This window comes from Echiichthys vipera, assembly GCF_963691815.1.
Source record: "Echiichthys vipera genome assembly, chromosome: 14".
In the NCBI taxonomy this organism is placed as follows: domain Eukaryota; kingdom Metazoa; phylum Chordata; class Actinopteri; order Perciformes; family Trachinidae; genus Echiichthys; species Echiichthys vipera.
In genome coordinates this window covers 3,189,124-3,216,485 of record NC_139839.1, presented here as the reverse complement: position 1 = coordinate 3,216,485, position 27,362 = coordinate 3,189,124, and the positions used below count along the sequence as shown (strand labels likewise).

The window sequence follows — 27,362 nt, the reverse complement described above, 5'->3', positions numbered from 1 at the left end:
CTCTCTGTCCATCTGTCCGTCTTTTCTCTCTCTCTCTCTCCTTCTCTTCCTCTCTCCGGTGCAGACAGATGTGCGTCCTCCACAGAGCTGGGTCTGTCTGACGTTCCTGTCTGTTATAGTGAAGGTTTTCGTCTCCACCGTACTCTACGGGGGAATTGTTGGGTCTCTGTAAATCATAAATAAGTCATAGAGTGTGGTCTTTACCTACTCTGTAAAGTGTCCTGAGATAACCTTTGTTATGATTTGGCACTGTAAATAAAACTGAATTGAATTGAATTAAAACAACAGAACAATCACAACAGAACACACGCGTCATTGGCCAGGAAGAGGTTTTATATAAAATTTGCACAGTGGGTACAGAGGCGATATTATGCGTATAAAAAAATACATACAGTAAAAAGGAAAATAAATGAATCTCATCTTTTGTTTTCTATTCGGAGCAGACGTTCAAGTGAGCTGATGAAATGTAAAAGGCACTAAATGTACAACATTCCAGTTTGAAAGACGTTTTTTTAGAGACGCGGCGAGGCCGAGGTCACTCCGCGGCGAGGCCGAGGACACTCCGCGGCGAGGCCGAGGACACTCCGCGACGAGGCCTTGGACACTCCGCGACGAGGCCGAGGCCACTCCGCGGCGAGGCCGAGGTCACTCCGCAGCGAGGGCGAGGCCACTCCGCGCCGAGGCCGAGGTCACTCCGCGGCGAGGCCGAGGCCACTCTGCGGCGAGGCCGAGGTCACTCCGCGGCGAGGCCAAGGTCACTCCGCGCCGAGACGAGACACGAGACACGGAACACAACAACAATCACAGGGAATTTCTCGTCTTTGATTCGACATAGTGCAGATTTCACAACATAACGAACAATTCTCAAATAACACACAACTATTTACCGCAGAGGAACACGTGAGCGCGCTCTTTCGGGAGCGTCGTGAGCCCACGCAAAGCTCCGAGGCTCCGAACATCCGCACGCGCTCGAGCTTCGTCCGACGGGAAAAAAATCTGTCATAATTTAAAGTTTACATCATAATTTCTACAGCACTGAACACTGCGGAGGGTCACGGGCGGGAGCAGAGCGACCAGCCGTCGTGGTCGGTCCGTATCACACGGGTTGTGTTTGTGGTTTTGGTGAAAACACCGAGAAACGTGCGAAGAAACGGGAAAATAAACAACAACAAAGGGAACAAACAGGAAACGGTGACGAGGAAACACGCCGCGGAGACGACAGTGCCTGCAGGAGTCCACGCGGAGAGAATTAACACAGTTATAATGTGTTTATAACAAGGTCCTTAAGATTCTTATGAACATTATTTTGCATTAATAAGGTTATTAAAGTGTTAACAGGATCATAAACACGTTTATTTTTACATAATAAAACATTTATAAGCACATTCAGTCACACTTTCCTTTATATTAACGTCCTTATAATAAAGGATTTTAACAGATAATTAAGTCTTTTTAAGTCCTGAAGATGCTTATCAACATTATTTTGCATTAATAAGGTTATTAAAGTGTTGACAGGATCATAAACACGTTTATTTTTACATAATAAAACGGCGCGGGACAATAACGCCGTGTTTTAATCACTGACTGTGCTTCGAGGTGTGTAACGAGCTTCGCAGCCGTTATGAAAACATACTTTTAAGACATGAAGCACACGTTCACGAGCGCGGCGGTGTAGAGAAACATCATCTCCATCATCAGAAACATTCACACTGATACGATCGACCGTGCTCAGGGACGAGGACGACGCACTTTCTACAGCAGTTTACGCTGAGTCAACACAATAACATAATACTCTGACGCTCTAAAGCACCAATAATCCACAGTTTTATAATTAAAAATGAGTTTGAAGTCATCGTTTGGTCGTCCGGCTGCAACTTTACCCTTTTAACTCACTCTCGCCGCTCTCACCCGGTCTTTAATGTGACGTAACGCCGTTTGAAAAGGCTATTTTGTGACGTTATTGCCGATTTACACTGTAAAAAGTGTCTCACTGAAGAAAGAAGCGTTCACAGCTGCATCCGATGTGGTTTGTTTTGTTCGACGGAGCGCTCGGACCCAGGAAAAGTATTTTGAAAGGGTGTTAGGTCACGACTTAAAGAGCAGATAGGCGTGTTTTTGGCCGTGTCCGAACACTTTAAACAGCAAAGAGAGACCGGAGAAGCAGCTAAAGAAGCAGATATTTCCCCCTCAGGAGCAAAAAAAGAGCAAAAAAAGAGGGAATATTGGGCTTTAATCCGTCAGAAGGCCAGAAACAAAGACTCTGGATGTGTAAAGAAAGTGTTCAGGTGCACGAGGCGCTGAAGCAAACGCGTCCTTAGAGCTCGAGAAACCTCACGTTCATTTACTGGTTTTTGTTTTTGTCGACTCGGGAAAGTTTGAAACCGACGGGCGCGACTCTTCCTGCAGGCACTGCACGCGTCGGAGTGTTTCACCGACACAGACTTAAGACTAAGAGAGAGAGAGAGAGAACATTAAGCATGCCACTGACTTTTCTAGACCTCTACAGCAAACTACACTCTCCTCCTCTGGAAGGACCTCCGCAGCCACACCACACTGGAATGAGTTACAGTAAACAGCACTATATCTTACAACGAGCAGGAAATATATACAAATACTGGTCGACGAGGGGATTTTTACTGCATCTGGAATCACGAGCTGAAGCTGAAGGCGTCGAAACGAACGTCGTTCTCACAGGAAAAACCACGGCGTCAGCGAAACACGAGCGCAGAGATTTGGCTTCTTTTGAACGCTTTAGACTAAACAACAAAGGTACAAATTTGGAATGCATCTTAAAGCTTCAGAGCAAAACCGTTCCCTAACGTTACTGGTGATGTGAGAGATTTGGCCCATTAGGTTGAAAAACAACAACAACAAAAAGCTTTACACAAGTACAAAGATGGAAGAAAGAGTGGATATTATCGTAATAGCGATCGGTACGTTAGTAAATTGCATGCAAACAGTGTATTTAGCATTTGTTTTGTCCCCAAAAGAATTGATATTGCACCTCAGTTGAACACTTTACTAAAGATTTAAGCTGCAAGTCTTTTGAACGTTTCCAACTCTCACGCCCCTCCCCCTCTACCACGCAGCTCCTGCGCTCCCCCCCATCGAGTGCTCGTCAGTGACGCTAAATGAAGTCGGCAGTTGCGAAGACGGACGCGTTCACAGGAATCTGGAAACCTCAGTTGAACATTTTTCACTCCAAATTAAAGCTGCAAGTCTTTTGTATGTTTCCAACTCTCACGCCCCTCCCCCTCTACCACGCAGCTCCTCCGCTCCCCCCCATCGAGTGCTCGTCAGTGACGCTAAATGACGTCGGCAGTTGCGGAGACGGACGCGTTCACAGGAATCTGGAAACCTCAGTTGAACATTTTTTTCACTCAAAATTAAAGCTGCGAGTTCGGCTGATGGAGAAATTTTGAACGATTCCAACTCTCACGCCCCTCCCCCTCTACTACGCAGCTCCTCCGCTCCCTCCCATCGAGTGCTCGTTGCGGAGACGGACGCGTTCACAGGAATCTGGAAACCTCAGTTGTACATTTTTCACTCACAATTTAAGCTGCAAGTCTTTTGTATGTTTCCAACTCTCACGCCCCTCCCCCTCTACCACGCAGCTCCTCCGCTCCCCCCCATCGAGTGCTCGTTGCGGAGACGGACACGTTCACAGGAATCCGGTGCACGCGTCCATCTCCGCAACTGCTAACGTCATTTAGCGAAACTGACGAGCTTGAGGCGTGTGCCTGTGATATCGTAACACGCGTGAGGGCGGATCTGTGGCGTGTGCACGGACTGCGAACTATGCTGAGTGGACAGGAAACTGCAGGCTCCAGGTGCACGTAGAGGCGTGTTTTTGTTCGAAAACCAGATGATTTATGTCGTTCTATCGCAGCGAAGTGTCGGTTTCAGTAAATAGGATCAAAAAGACGCTGACGACTGCACGTTTAAGCTGAAAAGCACTTCTTGAAGTGTGCTGCAGGACACAGAACTCCTCTCACGTCGCCCCGTTTTGTTCACGTGCACACATAAAAACAAAAGATCGTGTTCCACTGAGGTGAAGATCAAAAGCGGGAGGAGAAAGGTACCACAACAGAAACTGAAGCTTTCACAGTAACACAAAACACGTCAGACGACTTCTTCTGTCTGAGGAGTACCAAATTTAACTGCATGCAAAGTCACTGAAGGCGACGCCGCTCGCCCTCCCCCCCGACAGAACCAGATCACTACTGACTACTGTGGAGATGAAGCGCGGCTGCAGCAGCCTGTTGCACCCGCTTTGGTTTTCATTGAGACAGAACGCTGGACTACGGAAGCCTGGAGGGGCAGGTGATCCGTCCTCTTTAGCCGACATCAGAGTGAACTCCAGCGCTCCATCAATCATCAGTTATCTCTAACCAATCACGCCAGACGTCCGGTTTGAGCCGACGAACTCCCGCTTTAGCTTAACGCTAGCTTCAGTCGGGATGAATGAACTCAGTCTTCTAGACTTTCCGAAACGCTATCAATCAAATTCTGAGTCGTTTTTTCTAATTTCACGTGTTTTTTTGGCGTGGAATCAAATGTTTTACGGTCACGATTGATCTCGCAGCTGCTCGGCTCGGTCTCAAAAGTCTTTACGTGAGGATTTCCTGCATTGATGAAAGGAGGAAATTATTTCTGGAACCGGAGCATTACTGATCCGATGGTTTCAGGGTTGTCTGGAGCGCTGTTTGACTCGCTGGGGGGGGGGGATTGTCGCCCTGACGATGTGATAGACAGCCGCTGGCTCGTCCGTATTCTCTTTATCTTTTAGTGAAATTGCACAAAATGACGCCTTTTTTTAAATCAACACGGTCGAGGACGCGGCCATCTTGAATATTTTGGGAAATCGTTCAATCGGTTTTTGTGTTTAGTGTCACGAACGACTGAACGGTGATCGAACCACACTGCGTGAGGGCGCGGAGGTCGCAGGGCGCGGAGGTCGCACGTTCTGGCCGTGCAGAAAGGCACATTATTAAAACAGGAAAATGGGAGTTAACATGATATAAGATCAGTAAGTCGAACAGCGTCTTTAAATCAGGTAGAGCATTGTTTGTGACGGATCCCTTTATAAGTGTGATTTTTTACGGTGCATTCACTGGCGGTGGGGATTTCCACACCTTCTCTTGTCCTATAATGTTATCGGTATAGTTTACGACCTTTGATTGAGAGCAAGACGATATCAGTCGGACGCACGGCGGGCGTCACGTTAGCCGCTTCACATGCAACAGGATAAATTGGATTTTTTAGTTTCTCCCTTTCCTCCGCTCGTCAGTCACGTCGACGTAATCGATTATTCGCTACGATACAAAAGTGGTTTTACGCTCAGCTGGTGCAACAGCCTGCGGGCCCTTTGGTAGAGCGCAAAGCGACAACAATTCATATAAAAACATCTCAACGTGTGGAATGATATCTACCAAGGCATTCTTGTTTACACTGGGAGCAGTTTAAAGGCCGACGGAGTGATGTAGTGTCCATTAAGAGTGTCTTTTTTTTGTCTTTACGATAACAGCATCATGCGTTCAGAGGACAAAAGACGACAAATAAAGAAGAATAATAAAGAAACCGCACCAATTAGTGTCCTTTGTTGACATCTTCCCACCCTTCCCAGGAGCAGCTGATAGCGAGGTCTGATACTTTACTGTGTGTTTTTGTTTGTGTTTGTTGTTTTTCGTTTTTTGGTCCCCTGGTTCCTCTTCAGTTCTTACGTATGTCCGCGTACACCACCGGCTCCACCTTGTGGAATGAGTTTTTGCTGCCTGAGTGATCCAACTGGGCGTATATCACCGGGCCCTGGGAGGGATTCAGACACAAAAGAGGCAGAAAAACATTCAGTAAAAGACACAAATATGTGCAGAAATGTCAGAGCAAGACTCCGTTTACGCAGAGGAACTGTGTTTACGTCTTTAGGATGTGATTTAACAGTCATTTAAGAGTCTGTAGTGTTTACAGTAACACTTCTGAACAGCAGATTATTCCAATTCTACGTGATGAAAACGCTTCTTCTGGAGTTTGATGGCTTCATTAGTGATTCACGCCTCCTCACGCACGACCGATTTAATAACAAGTAGTCAATTAATCGATTAGTTGATCGACAGAAAATGAATGAGCAGCTACTTTGATATAATTTAATTAATGGTTTCAGTCGTTTAAGGCAGTCAAAGTTACTATTAGAAGAGAGATGGACTCTTAAAGTGTAATTCGAGCGCAAAATCATCCCATGGTCTTTTTCTATTAACGGAGAAATCCGGTAGAGTCGCTCACAGCCGGTCGTGGCTAACAGTGGTTAGCTCAGGGCAGCACGGTGAAGGCCTTCAAAGGTCTTTTTTAACCACTAATACTGCTGAAAATAACAGCAAACCTCTGCAGCAGCATGAGAAGAGTCCCTACACAGACAACAAAGCACCAATGGGCTCCTTCCTTTGGGATTGACTTTGGTAATCCACTGTAATGGACTTTAATATGAGAGGAGCTGGTACAGGGGCCAGTAGGTAAGTCTTTAAAACACTCTTTTAATAAACTCTGGCTTCACTAACTACGTTGTTGCTGCTTTGTTGTGTGTGTAGTGACTCTTGTCATGCTGCTGCAGAGGTTTGCTGTTATTTTCAGCAGCATTAGTGGTTAAAAATAATAGTAATTTAAATAATGCAGAGATTTGTAAACATATTGGACACTGTTGGGACTCACTGAGTTATGAATCTACTGCGATAAAAGTGTTGAAAAGAAGAAGAAACAAAACTCATCGCTGCATCTTCTTAGCTGTAACATGCACTTCGTCCTGCCATAAGACGAAGGTTTGCTGTTATTTTCAGCAGCATTAGTGGTTAAAAAAGACCTTTGAATGCCTTCACCGTACTCCCCCGAGCTAATCACTGTTAGCCACGTCCGGCTGTTAGCGACTGTACAGGGTTTCTCCGTTAATCATTGTTACACGAAATAAAACTGTCTCCGTGGCTTATTTGATGAGTGTAAGTGCTGATTGGGGTGATTTAATGCACTATTTCCACATCGATACGTTCAGTTTTAAAGGAGGGGGGTTGAGCCTCGGGTGGGGAGTGTCACAGGGGGACTCGTGGGTTTCTGCTGTAATGTGTTTGTTTCTGTGAATCGTGTTTGTTGTTTCCATGGAGGACCACTTTGGAAAAATTTGTGTTTTTTAAGTGATGCTTTTAGTAAAGTGCCGACTTCTGGGGCTTCTGTGGCATTAACCAAACAATAACAGTGTCTCCCTGTCTACTCACATGAGGAGAAATGCATCATAAAGGACTCACAACTGAAAAAGTCGTAGTCCTGATGTTCTTAGTTGACCCCAAACCTCAGTTTCTAATGGAAACGTTTTTAAAGGTGACAGAGACGGACAGAATCAAACTGTATCGTCCACAAAGCTGCTGGGAATTTCTTGGCTGCACTTTTCTTTTTTTAAACAAATGAGATGTAATAAATGTTAATGGTGAGATTCAGAGGTACGGCAGCTGTTCCCCCCGTTTACGATCTCTATGCTATGCTAAGCTAAGCTAAGCTAAGCTAAGCTTCATTCTTCTCTTCTGATTCTCTGCAGGGAAGTGAACGAGCACATTTCCCCTGATGAACTTTTCTTTTGAGTCATGCACTTCAATCATAATTTCTTTTTTTATGTGTGTGTGTGTGTGTGTGTGTGTGTGTGTGTGTGTGTGTGTGTGTGTGTGTGTGTGTGTGAATGTAATCCTTATTCCTGATATTTGAATAATTTTGTCACATTCTACTTTTGTGTTGCAGTTTCTTCTTGTTTTGGACAAATGAGCGATAAATAAACTTTATTATTATGTAATAAAGTTCATGTTTGACTCATGTTGAGGTTTTTATAACGGGGGATAAAAAGATCCAGATCAGTTTGGATAAACAACATAAATGTAACATGTTCCCGTTAATAACAACATCATCATTATTAGCATGTTTACGGTTATGTTATTGCTTATTAATATTGCTATTATTATCCCCCTTTGTTTCCATTTATTGCACTGAATGTGATTTTTTATTCTTTTTATTGTGATATATACATAAATACAGTATATTTACCCACTTATTCATGTTATGTTGTTGGTTAAAAGAGGGAGGGAAGTACTTTCCAGCTGTTATTTTCACGACCAAAAACTCAACAAATAAAAGTAAAAACATAACATGTTCCCAGTGAAATAGCAAAATCCAGCCACAGGATCTTTTCCGTCCCCTCAGCTCCTACCTGTAGTGGACCCGAGGGACCGGTACCCCTGGAGCCGTCCAGGCTGGACTCCACCTTCTTTCGTGGTTTGGGAGCCTGAGAGCTCACGCTTTCCAAGGACGTGCATCTATTTTAGGGGGTTTACGGTTTGCCGTGGTGTCGAGCGATCATTGGTGCACAGTCAAATGGAGACAAGGACAAAAAAAAAAAAGAATGGGGGACACAAGACAAAAGAAATAAAACAATGAGAGATGAACACATGGAACACTGGGTGCAGATAAGTGCACCGCAGGAAAGCAGGGAGGAGCCTGGAGGTGCACTGACGGGGTTTGAACACCAGACTGATGAAGCTTTACTTTACTCTAACAAACATCTTTGTGATGACACACTTGCACGTGTCACAAGGTGTGAAAACCTTTAAATGCATTGGTTTCACAGGTTAAATCGTCCTAAAACTACACTTTATAATACTCTGTGTTCTTTGATTTTCATGCCTGCGTGAACTCTGGACCCATTTGTTCACTAAATACTCGATATTTGTTATTTTTTTACGACTGTTCTATGGGTATTATTAAATAATTTTCTACCTTTTTGTTGGTTTTATATGTTACCAAAGCTGTGCACTAGAATATAACATCAAAAATACAACTTTAATTCTATTAAAACAACCTCTAGAGTTGCGACAATCAGTTGAATGAATACATCGTTAACTACGTAGACGATCGAGTCCCCGTTTAAGTCATTTTTCAAACTAAAATACAGAATATTTGCTGGATTTTGCTTCTCAAATGTGAGTATCATGACTCCTTCAGTGACTCCTTTCACTCTCCATACTTTAAATAGATGCTGCTGATAATAGATACATATTTTTACATTAATTAAGGGTTTGAATGGAGACTTTACTTGCAGCGGAGCTTTTACACTGTGTGGCATTTGTTCTGATTCCACCGTGGCAGCCCTGCGTTTTCCTTGTGTGTGTTTTCTGTGTGTGTGTGTTGTTGTGTCCCTGTCTGTATTATTCCCCCTTTCTGTGCTGTGTGTGCATGTGGGCGTGGCTTCTGCTCCACAGGTGAAGCAGGTGAACTCACTCTACATCAAGCCATAAAGCCACTGGTTTCTCTCCTGCTCGTCGCCAGATCGTTTCGTCAGTCTCCGTGGTGGTTTGGATCCTGGCTTCTCTGTATTTTTGCCCTGTGCTCTCTTTAGCTAGTGAAGCTAATCTCCTTGTGTTTTTGCTACCTGCTTCAGATTACTGTGTTGGCTGCGCAGTTCTGAGCGTTGCTTCCTCCCTGCCTGGCTGTGGACCTGGCTGTGGACCTGGCTGTGGACCTGCCTGCCTGTGGACCTGCCTGCCTGTGGGCCTGCCTGCCTGTGGACCTGCCTGCCTGTGGACCTGCCTGTGGACCTGCCTGCCTGTGGACCTGCCTGTGGACCTGCCTGCCTGTAGACCTGCCTGCCTGTAGACCTGCCTGCCTGTGGACCTGCCTGTAGACCTGCCTGCCTGTGGACCTGCCTGCCTGTGGACCTGCCTCTGGACCTGCCTGCCTGTGGACCTGCCTCTGGACCTGCCCACCTGTGTACCTGCCTGTCGGCCTGTGGACCTGCCTCTGGACCTGCCTGCCTGTGGACCTGCCTGCCTGTGGACCTGCCTGCCTGTAGACCTGCCTGCCTGTAGACCTGCCTGCCTGTGGACCTGCCTGCCTGTGGACCTGCCTGCCTGTAGACCTGCCTGCCTGTAGACCTGCCTGCCTGTGGACCTGCCTGTGGACCTGCCTGCCTGTGGACCTGCCTGTGGACCTGCCTCTGGACCTGCCCACCTGTGGACCTGCCTGTGGACCTGCCCACCTGTGTACCTTCCTGTGGGCCTGTGGACCTGCCCACCTGTGGACCTGCCTGCCTGCTGCCAGCTCCCTGGAGCTCTCTCACTGCATCACCATTCCCCTACAGCGGACCTCACATCACGCCACCTGCATCCACGCGCTCCTCGGTGACTTCACCTACCACATCAGGATCCTGGGACCTCGCACCGCCCCTCCACCTCGCACCCACGCTTGCACCCTTTTGAACATTAAAGACTGCTTGTTGCACTTTGAACCAGAGTCGAGTCGTTTATTTGGGTCCAGATCAAACACAAACCTTAACAGCGTTAGTATTTTTGCGTCCACCGCTGGGTGCACCTCTGCGGTTCACTGATTTGGATGGATACTCGCATCAGTCGATGTTGTGACAGTAAAAACCAAACAGTGCACCTCTAGTGGAGACGACGTGGAACAGTGAGAAAGGCAGTTCAACTCCAGCTACGTGAGCCGGTAACATTTCAAAATGACATTCGCACAAAACATGTTTCATTTAAAAACAACAACAAAAACAACAACAAAACGCTAGTGATGAAGGGACAGGGTTAGACAGTGGTTAGTTTGGAGGGTTAGCGACACAAAGACAGGGACAAACCAAGCTTCAAAGAACTAGAGGCCACGTCGTCTGTATCTGCACAAAAAGCTGCACTTGAACGCACCACGAAGAGTGCGTTCAAGTGCAGTAACCTGAAAACGGTGAATAATCAGGTTATTGAAGTGAAAGGGGGTTGAATGTTAAGATGACGGTGTAACTCTTCCTCCGGTACAGTAGGTGGCGCTCCACCAACATACAGCTGGACTGAATACGGCTTTTTTCCCGGTTTAACTTTGCTCAAATCTCAAACGGCCGACTTTTCGATAGATTTCCGACAGAAACTGGTTTTCTTGGTAGTGATGTTAGTCGTCATGGTGAAGTGGAACGCTCTATTGTTGTTTTCGGCGCTGTTGCTTCCTGGTTTATTCTATTTCCGGGTCAAAAAGCCATCGGCGTGGAGTGGGGAGGGGGGAGTTCTAACCCGGGCACATGCGCAGACGAGAACCCCATAGTAACCGGGGTGAAGCGTTTACATGGCAGAGAACTGCAGAATCAAAAGGAGTTCTCTAGGTCTGTTAACCGGGGTATGACAACGCCGATTTTACCCGCGGTGCGGCGTTAACACGGTGTTTGAGAAACCTGAGCACGCCCTGAACTCGAATATAATCGGGTTTTATAATAATAGATAGATCACTCCTCCAGTATTCTTGTGTGTAAACAAACCTTCCCGGGTTAATGGGTTACACGTCTGCGCGTGCTCCCTTGGTTATAACTCCCTCTCCCCACTCAGCTGCAGTGGAAATGGAATAAAGCAGGAAGCAACGGCGCCGAAAACAACGGGGAAAAAACCCCAAAACACGGGTTTTACCTTTAAACCAAGGGAGGACTTCACCATGGCAACTCACATCACTACCAAGAAAACCTGTTTCTGTCGTCATTCTGTCCAAAAGTCGCCCACTTGCAATTTTGACAACGCTGAAACGGAAGAAAACGCCGTATTCAGTCCAGCTGTGTGATGGTGGAGCGCCCTCTACTGCACCGGAGGAAGAGTTACTACACCGCAGTGTGTTTAAACCGCAGACTGGACGGGTGCTCGCCATCTGCGACCGTTAGCTTTGGCGTGTCCCTGCCTGAAGACGATGAACAATAACTCCAGGACGTGCTGATGACAAACACAACAATGAGGTTAATAGAAAGTGCTGCTGTGACGTGAGTTAGTAAACAAACAAACAAACAAACAAACAAACAGTGATGGAGGAGAGTGACTGGCACCAGTGAAGACAGAATCCCCCTCCACCCAAAGAGATCGGCTCAGATCGAACCGCCCGACGGCCAAACAGGAGCCCACGGCGTTCAGAAAAGGTCACAGCGCGGATTTTCAGCATGTGGTGATTTCAGTGAGATGCGGAGAGGAAGTGCGGCTGTGGCGTGCGTGCGAGGTAGACGCCAACACGACCCCGAGCACACACAGGAAACGTGCTCAGCGTTAAACAGACGTGTTAATCATTAGTAACAGCATCCGATCAGAACACAAGGGCAGGGCTTCTTTCCTTTCCTGCATCCTTGTCTCCTCTCCTTTCCTTACCTCCTTAATCCCTTTTTTCTTTCCTTTCCTCTCTTGTTTCCTAAGATCTTGTCTCCTTTCCTCTCTTGTTTCCTAAGATCTTGTCTCCTTTCCTCTCTTGTTTCCTAAGATCTTGTCTCCTTTCCTCTGTTGTTTCCTAGGATCTTGTCTTGTTTCCTTTCCTGTTTCCTAAGATCTTGTCTCTTCTCCTCTCCCCTCCTCTTTCCCCTCCTCCTCTCCTCACCTCCCCTCCTCTCTCTCATCTCCTTCTTTCTCCTCCCCCCTCTTCTCTCTTGTCTCCTCTCCTCTCTCCCCCTCCCCCTCCCCTTCTCCTCCTCTCCCCTCCTCCTCTCTCTCCTCCTCTCTCCTCCCCCTCTTCACTCTTGTCTCCCCTCCTCTCCGCCTTCTCCCCCTCCTCTCCCCTCCTCTCCCCTCCTCTCCCCTCCTCTCCTCCTCCTCTCCCCTCCCCTCCCCTCCTCCCTATATATAAATAACTTTTAGAGTCTTATTTGTCAGTTTTTCGCGGTTCTTTGCACCTGCAAGCGTTTGCGTAACGGCGCCCCACTTACCCTTCGTATTCGTGGCGGCTGTGAAGAACCCTCATGACCACGCAGGCGGCGACGGCGATGAGGACGAGCAGAACCAGAGCGCCACAGACGGCTCCGGCTATGATGGCAGTTCTGCTTTGAGGAAAGGAATCTGGAGACACACAAACGCGACGACACAAGGTTGGTTTTTATGATGTAAAGTTAACTTTTAACCCTTTTTTTAATCCTTCTGACGTTTTCTTTAGTCAAGAATAAAGATTTCAGGAACCAAAAACAAGAAAAATGACCTTAAATGGCTTAAAAATGGTAAATACTCATAATATTATAACACATATTTATGTTTGCACTATTTATACACACAGAAATATCATAAACATGTTGGAAATATAATAGTTTTTAAGTGTGTTTATGTGTAAATGTGAATATATGAAGTGGTCCTTATGCATCTTTTTGTTGTAGGTTTGCATGTTTTTGTGCTGGTTTTGTATCTTTTTGTGGTGATTTTGCATCTTTTTGTGGTGGTTTTGTATCTTTTTGTGGTGGTTTTGTATCTTTTTGTGGTGGTTTTGCATCTTTTTGTGGTGGTTTTGCATCTTTTTGTGGTGGTTTTGCATCTTTTTGTGGTGATTTTGTATCTTTTTGTGATGGTTTTGTATCTTTTTGTGGTGGTTTTGTATCTTTTTGTGGTGGTTTTGTATCTTTTTGTGGTGATTTTGTATCTTTTCGTGGTGGTTTTGCATCTTTTTGTGCTGGTTTTGCATCTTTTTGTGGTGGTTTTGCATCTTTTTGTGCTGGTTTTGCATCTTTTTGTGGTCGTTTTGCATCTTTTTGTGGTAGTTTTGTATCTTTTTGTGGTGGTTTTGCATCTTTTTGTGGTCGTTTTGCATCTTTTTGTGGTAGTTTTGTATCTTTTTGTGGTGGTTTTGCATCTTTTTGTGGTGATTTTGTATCTTTTTGTGGTGGTTTTGTATCTTTTTGTGCTGGTTTTGTATCTTTTTGTGCTGGTTTTGTATCCTCTTTGTGCTGGTTTTGTATCCTCTTTGTGCTGGTTTTGTATCCTCTTTGTGCTGGTTTTGCATCTTTTTGTGCTGGTTTTGCATCTTTTTGTGCTGGTTTTGCATCTTTTTGTGGTCGTTTTGCATCTTTTTGTGGTCGTTTTGCATCTTTTTTTGGTCGTTCTGCTGGAGAAGGAGCACAGAGAAAGAAGCTAAAGAACGAGGACTGACAGGGAAACAGCTGGAAATAACGGCCCAAGACAGACGAGGGTGGAAAAGATTCATCAATGGCCTAAAAGAAATTGAAAAGCCTAAGTAAGTAAGTGAGTGAGTTGCTTCCCAGATACAAATGACAGATGTAAAACAAACTCCCACCTGGAGGGCGGGGCACCCGCCGCGGAGCCAAGAGATAACAAGCCATCACATGCACATGTGGGTCGCATGAGAACTGGAAAACCAACAAGAAGGCACCTGCTGCAACAGCGTTTATACGTCTCACAACCGTAAAATGACAAAGCTGCCAGCGGGTCTTGGTTTGGGCTCGACTTGATGCTTTTAGATGATGAGTCGCACACAAGCAACCGGTTCTACAAGCATACCTCCATCGCATAGTCATGAAGAACCCCTCCCTTCACCTGGAAAGTGTCCAAAGAGCCACAACACTGCAGACGTTTACATTTGTTTCTGACGATGTAGGTTTAAAAATGACTAAACTGTTTCACTACACCCTTATACACACTTATAAACAGCAAATTCTCTGAGGGCGCCCTCCCACTGTGCCTCCGTCCCGTTCCCCGTGCTTTAGGGTCCTTGTCCCCCCCTCCAGGCCCGTTTGTACTCACACTACCTGGGCCTCGGAGAATGCTTATTGCTGCCTATACGCCATCACGCCGTAACACGTCACACGCATTGATGACGTCATGGCGATGCGTGGCTTTGTTTCCAGATCTTTCCGTAGACCTCTGAGTTTTTGTGCGTCTTGTCGTCTGTTTTTGAATCTTTTCATCGACCAAATCTGCAGTAAACACTCCACCTCCGCATCACACCAAAGTGAACCTTTCACCGCCATTGTTTTAAATGTCCACGCATGGTCCCTCCTTCTTTTTTCTATGTCCCAACAGGCGCACAGGAAATGACCTCAGAACCGCCGTAGGCCTCGTGCTCGTACACGTGCGCACGCTCGTGCTCGTACATGTGCAAACGTGCTTTACAAAAGCCCACCTCTCCCAAACGGGTTGTAAACGGCAAGCGTGCCGCTCCTAGACGCTGTATGGTTGCACTCACACTGGTCAAAGGAACTAGACTTTAGCCGTGAAGCGTCCTTAGGCGCGGAACAGTGCGGAAACATGAGCGCAGATCATTCCCATTTATTTTGGCTGTGCTTTCCTCTGTGACGCTCGCTCCTTGTTTTATTCAGCCGCATATTTTACTGTTTGTTGTTATGAATTGTACTGTAAATGTCATTGTACTGGTACAACGACAATAAAGACAATTCAATTCATTCCAATAGTTCATCAAATGACTGTGTGAAGAGAGGCAACCCTGATACGGTTCCTAAAGGGGTTATCTCGGGCTGTAATCGGGGCAATCGAAAACTCTGGTTTACCTGGGGTACGGTGTTTACATGCCGGTCCAGAAACCAGGTATTACCTGAATCCGGATATAATGGGGTTTTTAAACTGCATGTAAACGCACTGACTCTTTGGAAACAGATTCAGCACGACGAGGCCGACTGCAGGCACAGACGCACACAGGAACTGTTGTAACGCTTATTAATTATAATAATAATAATAATAATGTGCAAAGATTCCCGTGTGTGCGTGGGTTTTCTCCGGGTTCTCCGGTTTCCTCCCACAGTCCAAAGACGTGCAGGTGTTCGGTTCATTGATGACTCTAAATCACCCGTAGGTGTGAATGGTTGTCTGTCTCTGTTCGTCTCTATGTATCCTGTGATAGACTGGTGTCCTGTCCAGGGTGGACCCCGCCTCACGCCCGATGTCAGCTGGGATCGACTCCAGCCCCCCCAAGACCCCGACAGGGACAAGTAGTTGAAGATGAATGAATGAATGAATATGCAATGCACAGAGAAACACACAAACTATAAATAAAATAAGGATTCTATAGTGGCATTTAAACCTTTAAACCTTTTTTTTATACATTTCATTCTGCTTGTCCCCGTAAAAATGCAACACTGCGATCAAATGAACCACTTTCTCGCCAAAATAAAGGTTTTATTAAATCATAAATGCAACGCACGCTGCTCTACAACCATCATGCGTGCATGGAAACCGTCCATCGAATGACTGTGTGAGGGGAGGCGACTTGTTACCATCCTTTGGGAGATAACCGCACGTTACGCTCAAGGTATAAGCTGTTTTCTCTGCTGCATGTGACAGTTTGAAAGCCTGCATCGATACGTGTGTGTGTGTGTGTGTGTGTGTGTGTGTGTGTGTGTGTGTGTGTGTGTGTGTGTGTGTGTGTGTGTGTGTAGAGAGTCAGTGAGTGGGTGAACACAGCGAGTGTCCGAGGCCGCACTGCTCTTCTCACCAACAACAACAAACAAAAACACACATCTCTGCGAGTTTTCCTGCCTCAAGCTACGACTGATTTTCATTTTCCCTGAACGTATTTTGACAATCTTTCATTTTATTTGATGAGAAAATCAAAGCGCTCACCTTTCAAAACCACCATGAGCTCAGTTCGAGCCGGCGTTGCCGTCACGTCCGGCGGGTTCTTCACGTCGCAGAAGTAGGTGCCGTTGTCGCTGAAGTTGGTGGGGTTCAGCTGTATCGAGACGTCCCTCTTGTTGATGTCTCCGATGAACCGCACTCGCGTTTTGAACTCATCCACCCCCGGGTACACCTGCCCGTTAGCAAAGTGGCAAATCTGTGGGAAGAGAAACGTCTCAGCGTGCAACTTTCATCCACACGTTATATTCAGTCAGAACAACTTACAGATATTGGATTTGGTTTAACAAAAAGAGAAGGAAATGGACGTCATCAAGGCTAAAAATAACAATTATTTATATTCTAAACTTTCCTTGATGCCTCTGCGAATGGATGTTTTTGTGTTAGAATAATTGGTAATCATAAATTACTTGAATTTATCATTTATTAGAGCTTATTATCAGTCCATAGAGCGTACATTTATTAACAAATGATTTGATATTCGATTGTTTTTAAAGTAAGTAAAGTTGAAAATATTAAACTTTTCAGGAGACATTGCGCCGTGACATCCAATCAGCGATGAGCTCAAGCCGACAACATCACTTCCCTCACGAACTGTTGTTTACATTCAGCTAATCGTAGCTGTGTACGGGCACCCGAGGCTCTACCACGCCACTGCCGACTTCCACCGGGACAAAATTAAAAAGAGAGGAGCCGCGGGTCAAGCCCAGGGAGGAGGTGGGACTCCCCGGTAAGTTTTGAGGCTTTCTGTGGCTTGTTTTACTACGTTGCTGACCGTGTTTCAGCAAATGTTAGCATCAGTTAGCATTTGCTGAGAAATACCATACCTCCCACCCCCCCACCCGGGCGTCAAGGACAAGTGCGAATGACGTTAAAGACGCGACGAGTCAAAAACTGATCAAGCGGCACGATACGAGCGTCTGAAACAATTGTATTTGCGTCAGTGGCGTCTGGTGTGAGCGCCGCTTTAGCTAACTCTCGTGCAACTGTAACATTGTCGATGTCCTCGTCAAATAAACCTAAAAACAAAGTAAACAACATGACTCGTGATTGGTTGGTCACAGGGCAACACGGCAGGAATCAGGACGGCATATACAGTTCTCGTAAAACCGTAACGCAGTTGTGGCAAAACCAGTTAATCGTGACACGACTGGAGCAGCATTTTAAGATTTAAACACTCCGGAGCTCAGTTTTTACCTGGAAGGACATAAAAAAAGATGCTTTTTACACATTTTAAACGGCTTTAATGTGTACGCGTCCAAGTTCTGACTGCATGTGTGTGTGTTCTGGCATGACAGCGCTTTCAAAACCCTGCAGCTACGTCTTTGTTTGCAGAAGAGGAGCAGGTACGGTGGCCCCCGCCCAGCCTGACCGACCTGAAGACGAAGAGGACCGAGGACATGATCCGCAATCCTCCCTCAGTTCAACGCAGCACACTTTGCTTTCTAGGATAGTTCATCATTTGCTCCACGTACAACAACGTATTTAAACGTGTATCTACTGTTATTAATGCCTCATATCGCACATGTACTCTCACACAGTAATGAGAGAATGATTGCAGCGGCGCACGGAGGCGGTTTAAGCACCTGACGGCAAATCTTGGTTGTTTGAACGTGACATCCGCGGAAAAACCAGCAGCTTCATGAATCATTTAGTCAGAAACGAAATCAATTGACTTGCTGTGTGGAAATAACCCCGCAGCTCACGTGTGTTTACAAAAGAGCGCTGCGTTACAAGGACAAGAAATACACACACACACACCCTGAGGTTATATCATGATGCTCGGGCAACAGAGACAGATGAAAGCAAACAGAGAAACAAAGAGATTACAGGGTGATAGTGAAACACACACACACACACACACACACACACACACACACACACACACACACACACACACACACACACACACACACACACACACACACACACACACACACACACACACACACACACACACACACACACACACACACACACACACACACACACACACACACACACACACACACACACACACACACACACACACACACACACACTTCAAAGAAGTATAAATAAATGCCTGGCAAAGAGGCGGAGATGAAAAATGAAACCACTGCGCGTTGAAGCCGCTGTGAGCAGCTCGTCACGCGTCAGCGCGGATCAAACAATCGCAGGAAAACACCCTGGTGCTGTGGGAAATCTTCCCCCTGCAGAGGATACGACGCACGGGGACGAGGACTCACCACGCATGGAGCTTTGAAGAACTTGTTGTCGGGCTGACTCGACTGAAAGCTCCAGGTCACCGACGTGGAGGTGGTGACCGCTGCTCTGGACTTAAAGCTGCATCGGAGGGTTCCCAGGGTGCCGTTCTGCACGGTCACCTCAGAGTCGGCGTGTATGTCGATCGCAGATGAAGGTTTCGTGACTGTGAAAGAAAAACACAGGTGGGAAAAAAGTGGGTTAACCGTAGACTCCAAACAGCACGTTACGGGGGGGGGATGTGTGGTGTTGTTTCAGGTACCGGTGAGACAATGAGAAAGATACAGTGCAGGAAGTTGAGTTTGACAAACAGATTAAAGACTTTAAAGGCCTCTCAGATGTCAGAACAGGGGGCGTCACGGTCACAGGCGGGATTTTACAACTCTGGGAATCAACACTATCACAAAGTCAGCTGTGGTAGCGGGATCGTTACAGAACAGAGACGCTCACAGGACACTTTTTACAAGTCCGAGTCAAGTCTTTGAGGGCAGCAGCAGCAGCAGCTCCTCATCACGTCTCTTATGGTTTTAATAAATAATACAATAGAGTTGGAGTGCGACCGTATCGCTGAGCGCTACGGGAGAATGACGGGAGCAACTCGACCTCCGGTACAGAAGGTGGCGCTACGCTAACACGCAGCTGAATCTTTACATGTATTATTATTAATAATAAACGTTACAACAGCTCCTGTGTCAGTCGGCTCCGTCGTGCTGAGTCTGTTTCCAAAGAGGAGGGACTTTTTAGTCTACGACAGCTTCCTTTTACCTGTAACCAATTACAAACCCAGAAGAAGAAGAAGAAGAAGAAGAAGAAGATGAAGAGGAAGAAGAAGTAGCAGAAGAAGAAGAGGATGAGAAGAAGAAAAGGAGGAAGAAGAAGATGAAGAAGACGAAGAGGAAGAAGAAGAGGAGAAGAAGAAGAAGATGAAGAAGATGAAGAGGAAGAAGAAGAGGAGAAGAAGAAGAAGATGAAGAAGATGAAGAAGAAGAAGACGAAGACGAAGAGGAAGAAGAAGAAGATGAGGAGGAAGAAGAAGATGAAGAAGAAGATGAGGAAAAAGAAGAAGAAGAAGAAGATGAAGAAGAAGATGAGGAAAAAGAAGAAGAAGAAGAAGAAGAAGAGGAGGAGAAGAAGAAGAAAAGGAGGAAGAAGAAAAGGAGGAAGAAGAAGAAGAGAAGAAAAGGAGGAAGAAGAAGAAGAGGAGGAGAAGAAGAAGAAAAGGAGGAAGAAGAAGAAGAAGAAGAGGAAGAAGAAGAGGAAGAAGAAGAAGAAGAAGAAGAAGAAGAAGAAGAAGAAGAAAAGGAGGAAGAAGAAGAAGACGAATAAGAAGAAGAAGAGGAAGAGGAGGAAGAAGAAGAAGAAGAAAAGGAGGAAGAAGAAGAAGAAGAAGAAGAAGAGTGTGAAACATAACTAATGTGACTCACTGTCACTGTGATTGTGTTTATAGATATTTGATTTCATCACGATGTGATTCATTATCTCCTGATCCTTCATCCATTCACCTGTTTTAATATAAAAACGTGTGTTTGGGTTCATTTCCATCTACAGACACTGAACTCAAGGGTGTGGAGGACTGTTGTGTGTGCACCCTGACACCTGAGAGGCTCTGTGACACCTTTACGTTATATTTTTGATGCGTTTGTGAGACGTGACGACAGAATAAAACACGTGTTTCGAACAGAACAGGGTGAATAACTGTGAGGGCTGACTTCACTGACGTCCTGATGAACACCATGTGGAGGGCGGCTCTGAGTGACGTCGCCGTCACATGCACGTGTGCAACATCTCGGCTAAAAACGCAGAATAAACGTGCAGAATTTAGGTAGAGTTTATATTCCAGGTGTTGCAAAATGATGCAGATTATGATGCAGATGATGTTTAAAAGTTAAAATGTTTACTGTGCAAAACACTTTCACTGCTTCATTTGAACTGTAACTTAATGAATGTTGCTGTCACAGAGTTAATTCACTGGTACAAATATATAAAAATATATATTTTATCTTAATCTGCATTAAACTGCAGGGTTCAAACACCTTTACCGAGGTCAAATTCAAGCACTTTAAAGGTCCATTTTCAAGCTTTTCCAGCACTTAACAGTTGTTGTAAATGACATGTTCCTACAAACACATTAAACATTTTATTTTACTGCTTTTTTCCCATTAAAATTCACGTTAAAAGAGGTGGTTTTAGGTTCTACACCACTAAAAGTGTTTCATAACACCAGAAGGACACAACATTTAATTATATTTCTATTTTATAACTGTTTGTTGTGAAAGTAATACAATTTCAAGTGTTTTCAAGTCATTTATCCAAAATGTGGTTTGAAAAGTCACGCGTTTTTCAATAAAACATTAAAATTCAAGCATTTTCAAGGATTTCATCCCTGTACGAACCCTGAAACTGTCACTAATGTGAATATTACTCCATTTATGAGAGGGGAAAAAGGAGAATTCGCTCATTTTTTCATATTTATGTGCCGGTTATATTGTTTTACCGATGAGAGGAGATAAAAATAAGAGTCTATAAATGACATCAACATGTAAATTACATTATCAAAGTGTTAATAACGTTTATTTTCAGTAACAAAAGGGTCGTTTTAAGAGACGTGGCAATAGAAACGTTCAGAGATTCTGCACAGAGTCAGTGTTCACCAGGAGAGATGTGTCGGTTCACACTGATGGAGCAGATTTAACGTGTAAAAATATAACGAGAGCATCAGAAAGCTCCGTGTTTTCTGCACTGTCAGCAGCATTTACACCAAAACTCTGTCTGCAGCATTTACACCAAAACTCTGTCTGCAGCATTTACACCAAAACTCTGTCCGCAGCATTTACACCAAAACTCTGTCTGCTGCAGCATTTACACCAAAACTCTGTCCGCAGCATTTACACCAAAACTCTGTCTGCAGCATTTACACCAAAACTCTGTCTGCAGCATTTACACCAAAACTCTGTCTGCAGCATTTACACCAAAACTCTGTCTGCTGCAGCATTTACACCAAAACTCTGTCCGCAGCATTTACACCAAAACTCTGTCTGCAGCATTTACACCAAAACTCTGTCTGCAGCATTTACACCAAAACTCTGTCTGCAGCATTTACACCAAAAGTCTGTCCGCAGTATTTACACCAAAACTCTGTCTGCAGCATTTACACCAAAACTCTGTCTGCAGCATTTACACCAAAACTCTGTCTGCAGCATTTACACCAAAACTCTGTCTGCAGCAGCATTTACACCAAAACTCTGTCTGCAGCATTTACACCAAAACTCTGTCTGCAGCATTTACACCAAAAGTCTGTCCGCAGTATTTACACCAAAACTCTGTCTGCAGCATTTACACCAAAACTCTGTCCGCAGCATTTACACCAAAACTCTGTCTGCAGCATTTACACCAAAACTCTGTCTGCAGCATTTACACCAAAACTCTGTCTGCAGCACTTACACCAAAACTCTGTCTGCAGCATTTACACCAAAACTCTGTCTGCAGCATTTACACCAAAACTCTGTCTGCAGCATTTACACCAAAACTCTGTCTGCAGCATTTACACCAAAACTCTGTCTGCAGCAGCATTTACACCAAAACTCTGTCTGCAGCATTAACACCAAAACTCTGTCTGCTGCATTTACACCAAAACTCTGTCTGCAGCATTTACACCAAAACTCTGTCTGCAGCATTAACACCAAAACTCTGTCTGCTGCATTTACACCAAAACTCTGTCTGCAGCATTTACACCAAAACTCTGTCTGCAGCATTTACACCAAAACTCTGTCTGCAGCATTTACACCAAAACTCTGTCTGCAGCATTTACACCAAAACTCTGTCTGCAGCATTTACACCAAAACTCTGTCCGCAGCATTTACACCAAAACTCTGTCCGCAGCATTTACACCAAAACTCTGTCTGCAGCATTTACACCAAAACTCTGTGTGCAGCATTTACACCAAAACTCTGTCTGCAGCATTTACACCAAAACTCTGTCTGCAGCATTTACACCAAAACTCTGTCTGCAGCATTTACACCAAAACTCTGTCTGCAGCATTTACACCAAAACTCTGTCTGCAGCAGCATTTACACCAAAACTCTGTCTGCAGCATTTACACCAAAACTCTGTCCGCAGCATTTACACCAAAACTCTGTCTGCAGCATTTACACCAAAACTCTGTCTGCAGCATTTACACCAAAACTCTGTCTGCAGCATTTACACCAAAACTCTGTCTGCAGCATTTACACCAAAACTCTGTCTGCAGCATTTACACCAAAACTCTGTCTGCAGCATTTACACCAAAACTCTGTCTGCAGCATTTACACCAAAACTCTGTCCGCAGCATTTACACCAAAACTCCGTTTGCAGCATTTACACCAAAACTCTGTCCGCAGAGTTTACACCAAAACTCTGTCCGCAGCATTTACACCAAAACTCTGTCTGCAGCATTTACACCAAAACTCTGTCTGCAGCATTTACACCAAAACTCTGTCCGCAGCATTTACACCAAAACTCTGTCTGCAGCATTTACACCAAAACTCTGTCTGCAGCAGCATTTACACCAAAACTCTGTCTGCAGCATTTACACCAAAACTCTGTCCGCAGCATTTACACCAAAACTCTGTCCGCAGCATTTACACCAAAACTCTGTCTGCAGCATTTACACCAAAACTCTGTCTGCAGCATTTACACCAAAACTCTGTCTGCAGCATTTACACCAAAACTCTGTCTGCAGCATTTACACCAAAACTCTGTCCGCAGCATTTACACCAAAACTCTGTCCGCAGCATTTACACCAAAACTCTGTCCGCAGCATTTACACCAAAACTCTGTCCGCAGCATTTACACCAAAACTCTGTCTGCAGCATTTACACCAAAACTCTGTCTGCAGCATTTACACCAAAACTCTGTCTGCAGCATTTACACCAAAACTCTGTCTGCAGCATTTACACCAAAACTCTGTCCGCAGCATTTACACCAAAACTCTGTCTGCAGCATTTACACCAAAACTCTGTCCGCAGCACGGTGACGCGCTCCGACACCGCAGCAGGAAACGCGCTGTGTCGGCTAAAGATGAACTGAAGAAAATGTCACAATATAAAAAACAGAAGGAAGTTTTGTCATCAGATGTTACAAAGTCCGGGACTCAACGCCACCAACCGGCGCACGGTTGCTATCCAGCTGTCCAGTGTTAAAACAGGAAATCAAACATTAACTGGTGTGTTTGTTATTGTTTTTATCAGGTTATTCCCATTTCGTTCACATCCTTCCTTCATTCCCAGATGATTCTTCAGTGCAGAGCTTAATCCACAGCATCTGAGAGATTATTAGGAGGTAAAACACGCGTCGTATTAGGAATAAAAGGGGATTTATTCATGTTTGATTGGAGAGTTTTGGTGCAGGAGTTAAAAGACGTCACAATATTTAAAGTCAGATGTCTGGTAAAGTCTAAGCAAGACGCAGACAGGCGTGTTGATCTGCGGTTGGAAAGCTCTTTGGTGAATTTCCGGGGGAAGTTAAGTTTAAAATGTACGCAAAAGAGTAACTTAACTTAACTGTTTCCAGCTTTAAATACCTCCATCCTGCTTGTTTCGTCACCTGTACGTTACAATCTGCCGTTTTAACGTGGCCACACACTTTTAAACAAGAGATTTGATGATGTCACTGGGCTAAATACATTTAATTCATCATATTTAAGCTCATTAAATATTCAAACGTCTTTATAAAGTTCTTTCTCAATGAAAGAATCAATTCAACTCTCAAATAGGAGTCAAAAATGTACATATATTCCCATATATTCCACCTGTTACCAACATTAAATAGCTCCACCCTGCTTGTATCATCACCTGTACGACACCGTTATTCACAAATCTGGTGTTTTAACGTGGCTGTGATTATCGCCCACACTCCTGCACGACAGCACACACTTTTAAACAAGAGAGTTGATGATAAATACATTAAATTAATCATATTTAGGTTCACTAAATGTATTCAAATGTGTTTATAAAGTTGTTTTTCAATGAAAGATTCAATTAAACTCACAAATAGATGGAGTCAAATGTCATTTTGTATAGAAAATGTTCATATTTCCCCCCAAATTTCCAGTGTATTCCCGTTAATTCCCATATATTCCACCTGTTACCAACATTAAATAGCTCCATCCTGCTTGTATCATCACCTGTACGACACCGTTATTCACAAATCTGGTGTTTTAACGTGGCTGTGATTATCGCCCACACACCTGCACGACTTTTAAACAAGAGATTTGATGATGTCACTGGGCTAAATACATTTAATTCATCACATTTAAGTTCATTTAATGTATCCAAATGTGTTTATAAAGTTGTTTTTCAGTGAAAGAATCAAATCAACTCACAAATAGATGGAGTCAAATGTCATTTTGTGTACAAAATATTAATATTTTTCTTAATTCCCCCCAAATTTCCAGTGTATTCCTGTTAATTCCTATATATTTCACCTGTTTCCAGCTTTAAATAGCTCCCCCCTGCTCGTATCATCACCTGTGTGCATTATAATGTGATGGCAGCTTTAAATAGCTCCAGCCTGCTCGTATCATCACCTGTGTGCATTATTATGTGATGGCAGCTTTAAATAGCTCCAGCCTGCTCGTATCATCACCTGTGTGCATTATTATGTGATGGCAGCTTTAAATAGCTCCAGCCTGCTCGTATCATCACCTGTGTGCATTATTATGTGATGGCAGCTTTAAATAGCTCCAGCCTGCTCGTATCATCACCTGTGTGCATTATTATGTGATGGCAGCTTTAAATAGCTCCCCCCTGCTCGTATCATCACCTGTGTGCATTATTATGTGATGGCAGCTTTAAATAGCTCCAGCCTGCTCGTATCATCACCTGTGTGCATTATTATGTGATGGCAGCTTTAAATAGCTCCAGCCTGCTCGTATCATCACCTGTGGGCATTATTATGTGATGGCAGCTTTAAATAGCTCCACCCTGCTCGTATCATCACCTGTGTGCATTATAATGTGATGGCAGCTTTAATATCTGGAGCAGGAAGAGGAAAGACAACAAGGAAATGAGATGTTAGTGAAGGTAGAGTCGGGCTGCTCCACTCACAGCTGATGCGTTGGCACTTTTAGTGTTAATAAAACAACATAACTGTTATTTGATGCTTATTATAAACGTTTATTATCATGTTAATAGCTGTAAATTGTGGGCTGAGTAGCTTATTAAAGCACTACCCCCGGGCGACACGTAGTTACGGCACTTCCCCACGCCTCACGACACCGTTATTCACAAATCTGGCGTTTTAACGTGGCTCTGATTATCGCCCACACACCTGCACGACAGCACGAACTTTTATACATTTTCTGTATTAAAAGAAGTCACTCTTTAAATCGGCATACACCAAACACACCCAGGGACACTTTAATTCAGGTAAATATGAGCGTGAAGTAGCTGGTGAGGCTGCTTTTTTAACGCTGTGGTCCCACAGAGCGACTCTACCCTAGGGCGGTAGCGTCCCCTCTGCGCCAAACCCCACTCAGATTTTAGCTAATTTAAAGTTTAACCATAATATATTACCTGTACGGTTATTTTAAACGCGTGTATACACATTTACATAGCTTATACTCCCAGGTTAGATGATTTCGGCAGTGTTAAACCCCGTCGTGGGTGAACAAAGGGATGATTTAATTAGCAAGATAGTGAGTCGAGGTTAAGGGGTGTCGTTAGGTGTTACATCGCTAGCTGGCTAACCTGATATCCTGAAACCTTCAATAATGAGCTTAAAATCATTCTTTTACAAAGTGAAACGCAACCAAACACTCACCTAATACAATACAGAGTGTGAATCCGGTCAGTAAGACACGCTTGCAGGTGATAATCGAGCGTTTTGGCTCCATTATGTTGTTGTAAACAGGAGGTTTTTTCCTCCTCCACCCTCTGTCGTACACTGCTGCTCTTCTTTGTGGTGAAGCGGCAGCGGCGCGGCGCACAAGCGCAGAGAGCCTCTGCTGCCCCCTGCAGGTCAACAGGCGACATGACGCAGCGCAGCATGAATAAATAAATAAATACAGGAATAAATAAATAAATACAGGAATAAATAAACAAATAAATAAATAAATACACATATAAATACACATATAAATAAATACATGTATAAATAAATAAATACAGGAATAAATAAATAAATAAATAAATACACATATGAACAAATAAATAAATACACATATAAATAAATAAATAAATGTATAAATAAATAAATACAGGAATAAATAAACAAATACACGTATAATTAAATAAATAAAGGAATAAATAAGCAAATACATGTATAAATAAATAAAGGAATAAATAAACAAATACATGTATGAATAAATAAATAAACAAATAAATAAATACAGGAATATATAAAAAACATATATAAATACAGGAATAAATAAATAAATGCATAAATAAATACAGGAATAAATAAATACATTTATACATAAAAAATGCAGGAATAAAGAAATAAATGTATAAAGAAATAAATGTATAAACTAAGCAACAAATTAAATAATTAATTAATTAATAAATACATGAATAAATAACTAAATGTATAAATAAATACATGTATAAATACAGGAATAAATGTATAAATAAATATTTAAATACATTTATAAACTAAGCAACAAATGAAATAATTAATTAATTAATAAATACAGGAATAAATAACTAAATGTATACATAAATAAATAAACATGTAAATATAACATCT

At 44.0% G+C, this 27,362-nt stretch overlaps 1 protein-coding gene across 3 annotated transcripts; it reads right to left on the bottom strand.

The window, feature by feature from the left end:
* Positions 1-312: 312 nt before the first annotated feature.
* Positions 313-26,563, bottom strand: mpzl1l (myelin protein zero-like 1 like). 3 transcript variants are annotated; one of them, XR_014593492.1, is made up of 7 exons: positions 26,439-26,563; positions 18,626-18,807; positions 16,386-16,596; positions 12,737-12,866; positions 8,234-8,339; positions 3,528-5,808; positions 313-3,358 (listed from the first exon to the last, which is right to left on the bottom strand). XR_014593492.1 is itself a non-coding variant. In XM_083927041.1 (6 exons), the coding sequence occupies exons 1-6, from the start codon at positions 26,509-26,511 to the stop codon at positions 5,713-5,715; spliced, it is 798 nt and encodes a 265-aa protein (XP_083783167.1). In that variant the 5' UTR covers positions 26,512-26,563; the 3' UTR covers positions 313-5,712. The 3 variants fall into 3 exon arrangements, 1 of the variants encoding a protein (XP_083783167.1); XR_014593493.1 differs by having other exon boundaries at positions 3,139-3,180; positions 3,359-5,808; XM_083927041.1 differs by having other exon boundaries at positions 313-5,808.
* Positions 26,564-27,362: the final 799 nt, after the last annotated feature.

Excerpts from the sequence above, each read along its gene's own strand:
- mpzl1l (XM_083927041.1), bottom strand. The coding sequence starts at position 26,511 with ATGGAGCCAAAACGCTCGATTATCACCTGCAAGCGTGTCTTACTGACC. Across the intron at positions 8,340-12,736 it reads AGCCGCCACGAATACGAAGG|ATGCACGTCCTTGGAAAGCG; the intron begins GTAAGTGGGGCG and ends CCCCTAAAATAG. Across the intron at positions 5,809-8,233 it reads GTCCCTCGGGTCCACTACAG|GGCCCGGTGATATACGCCCA; the intron begins GTAGGAGCTGAG and ends AATCCCTCCCAG.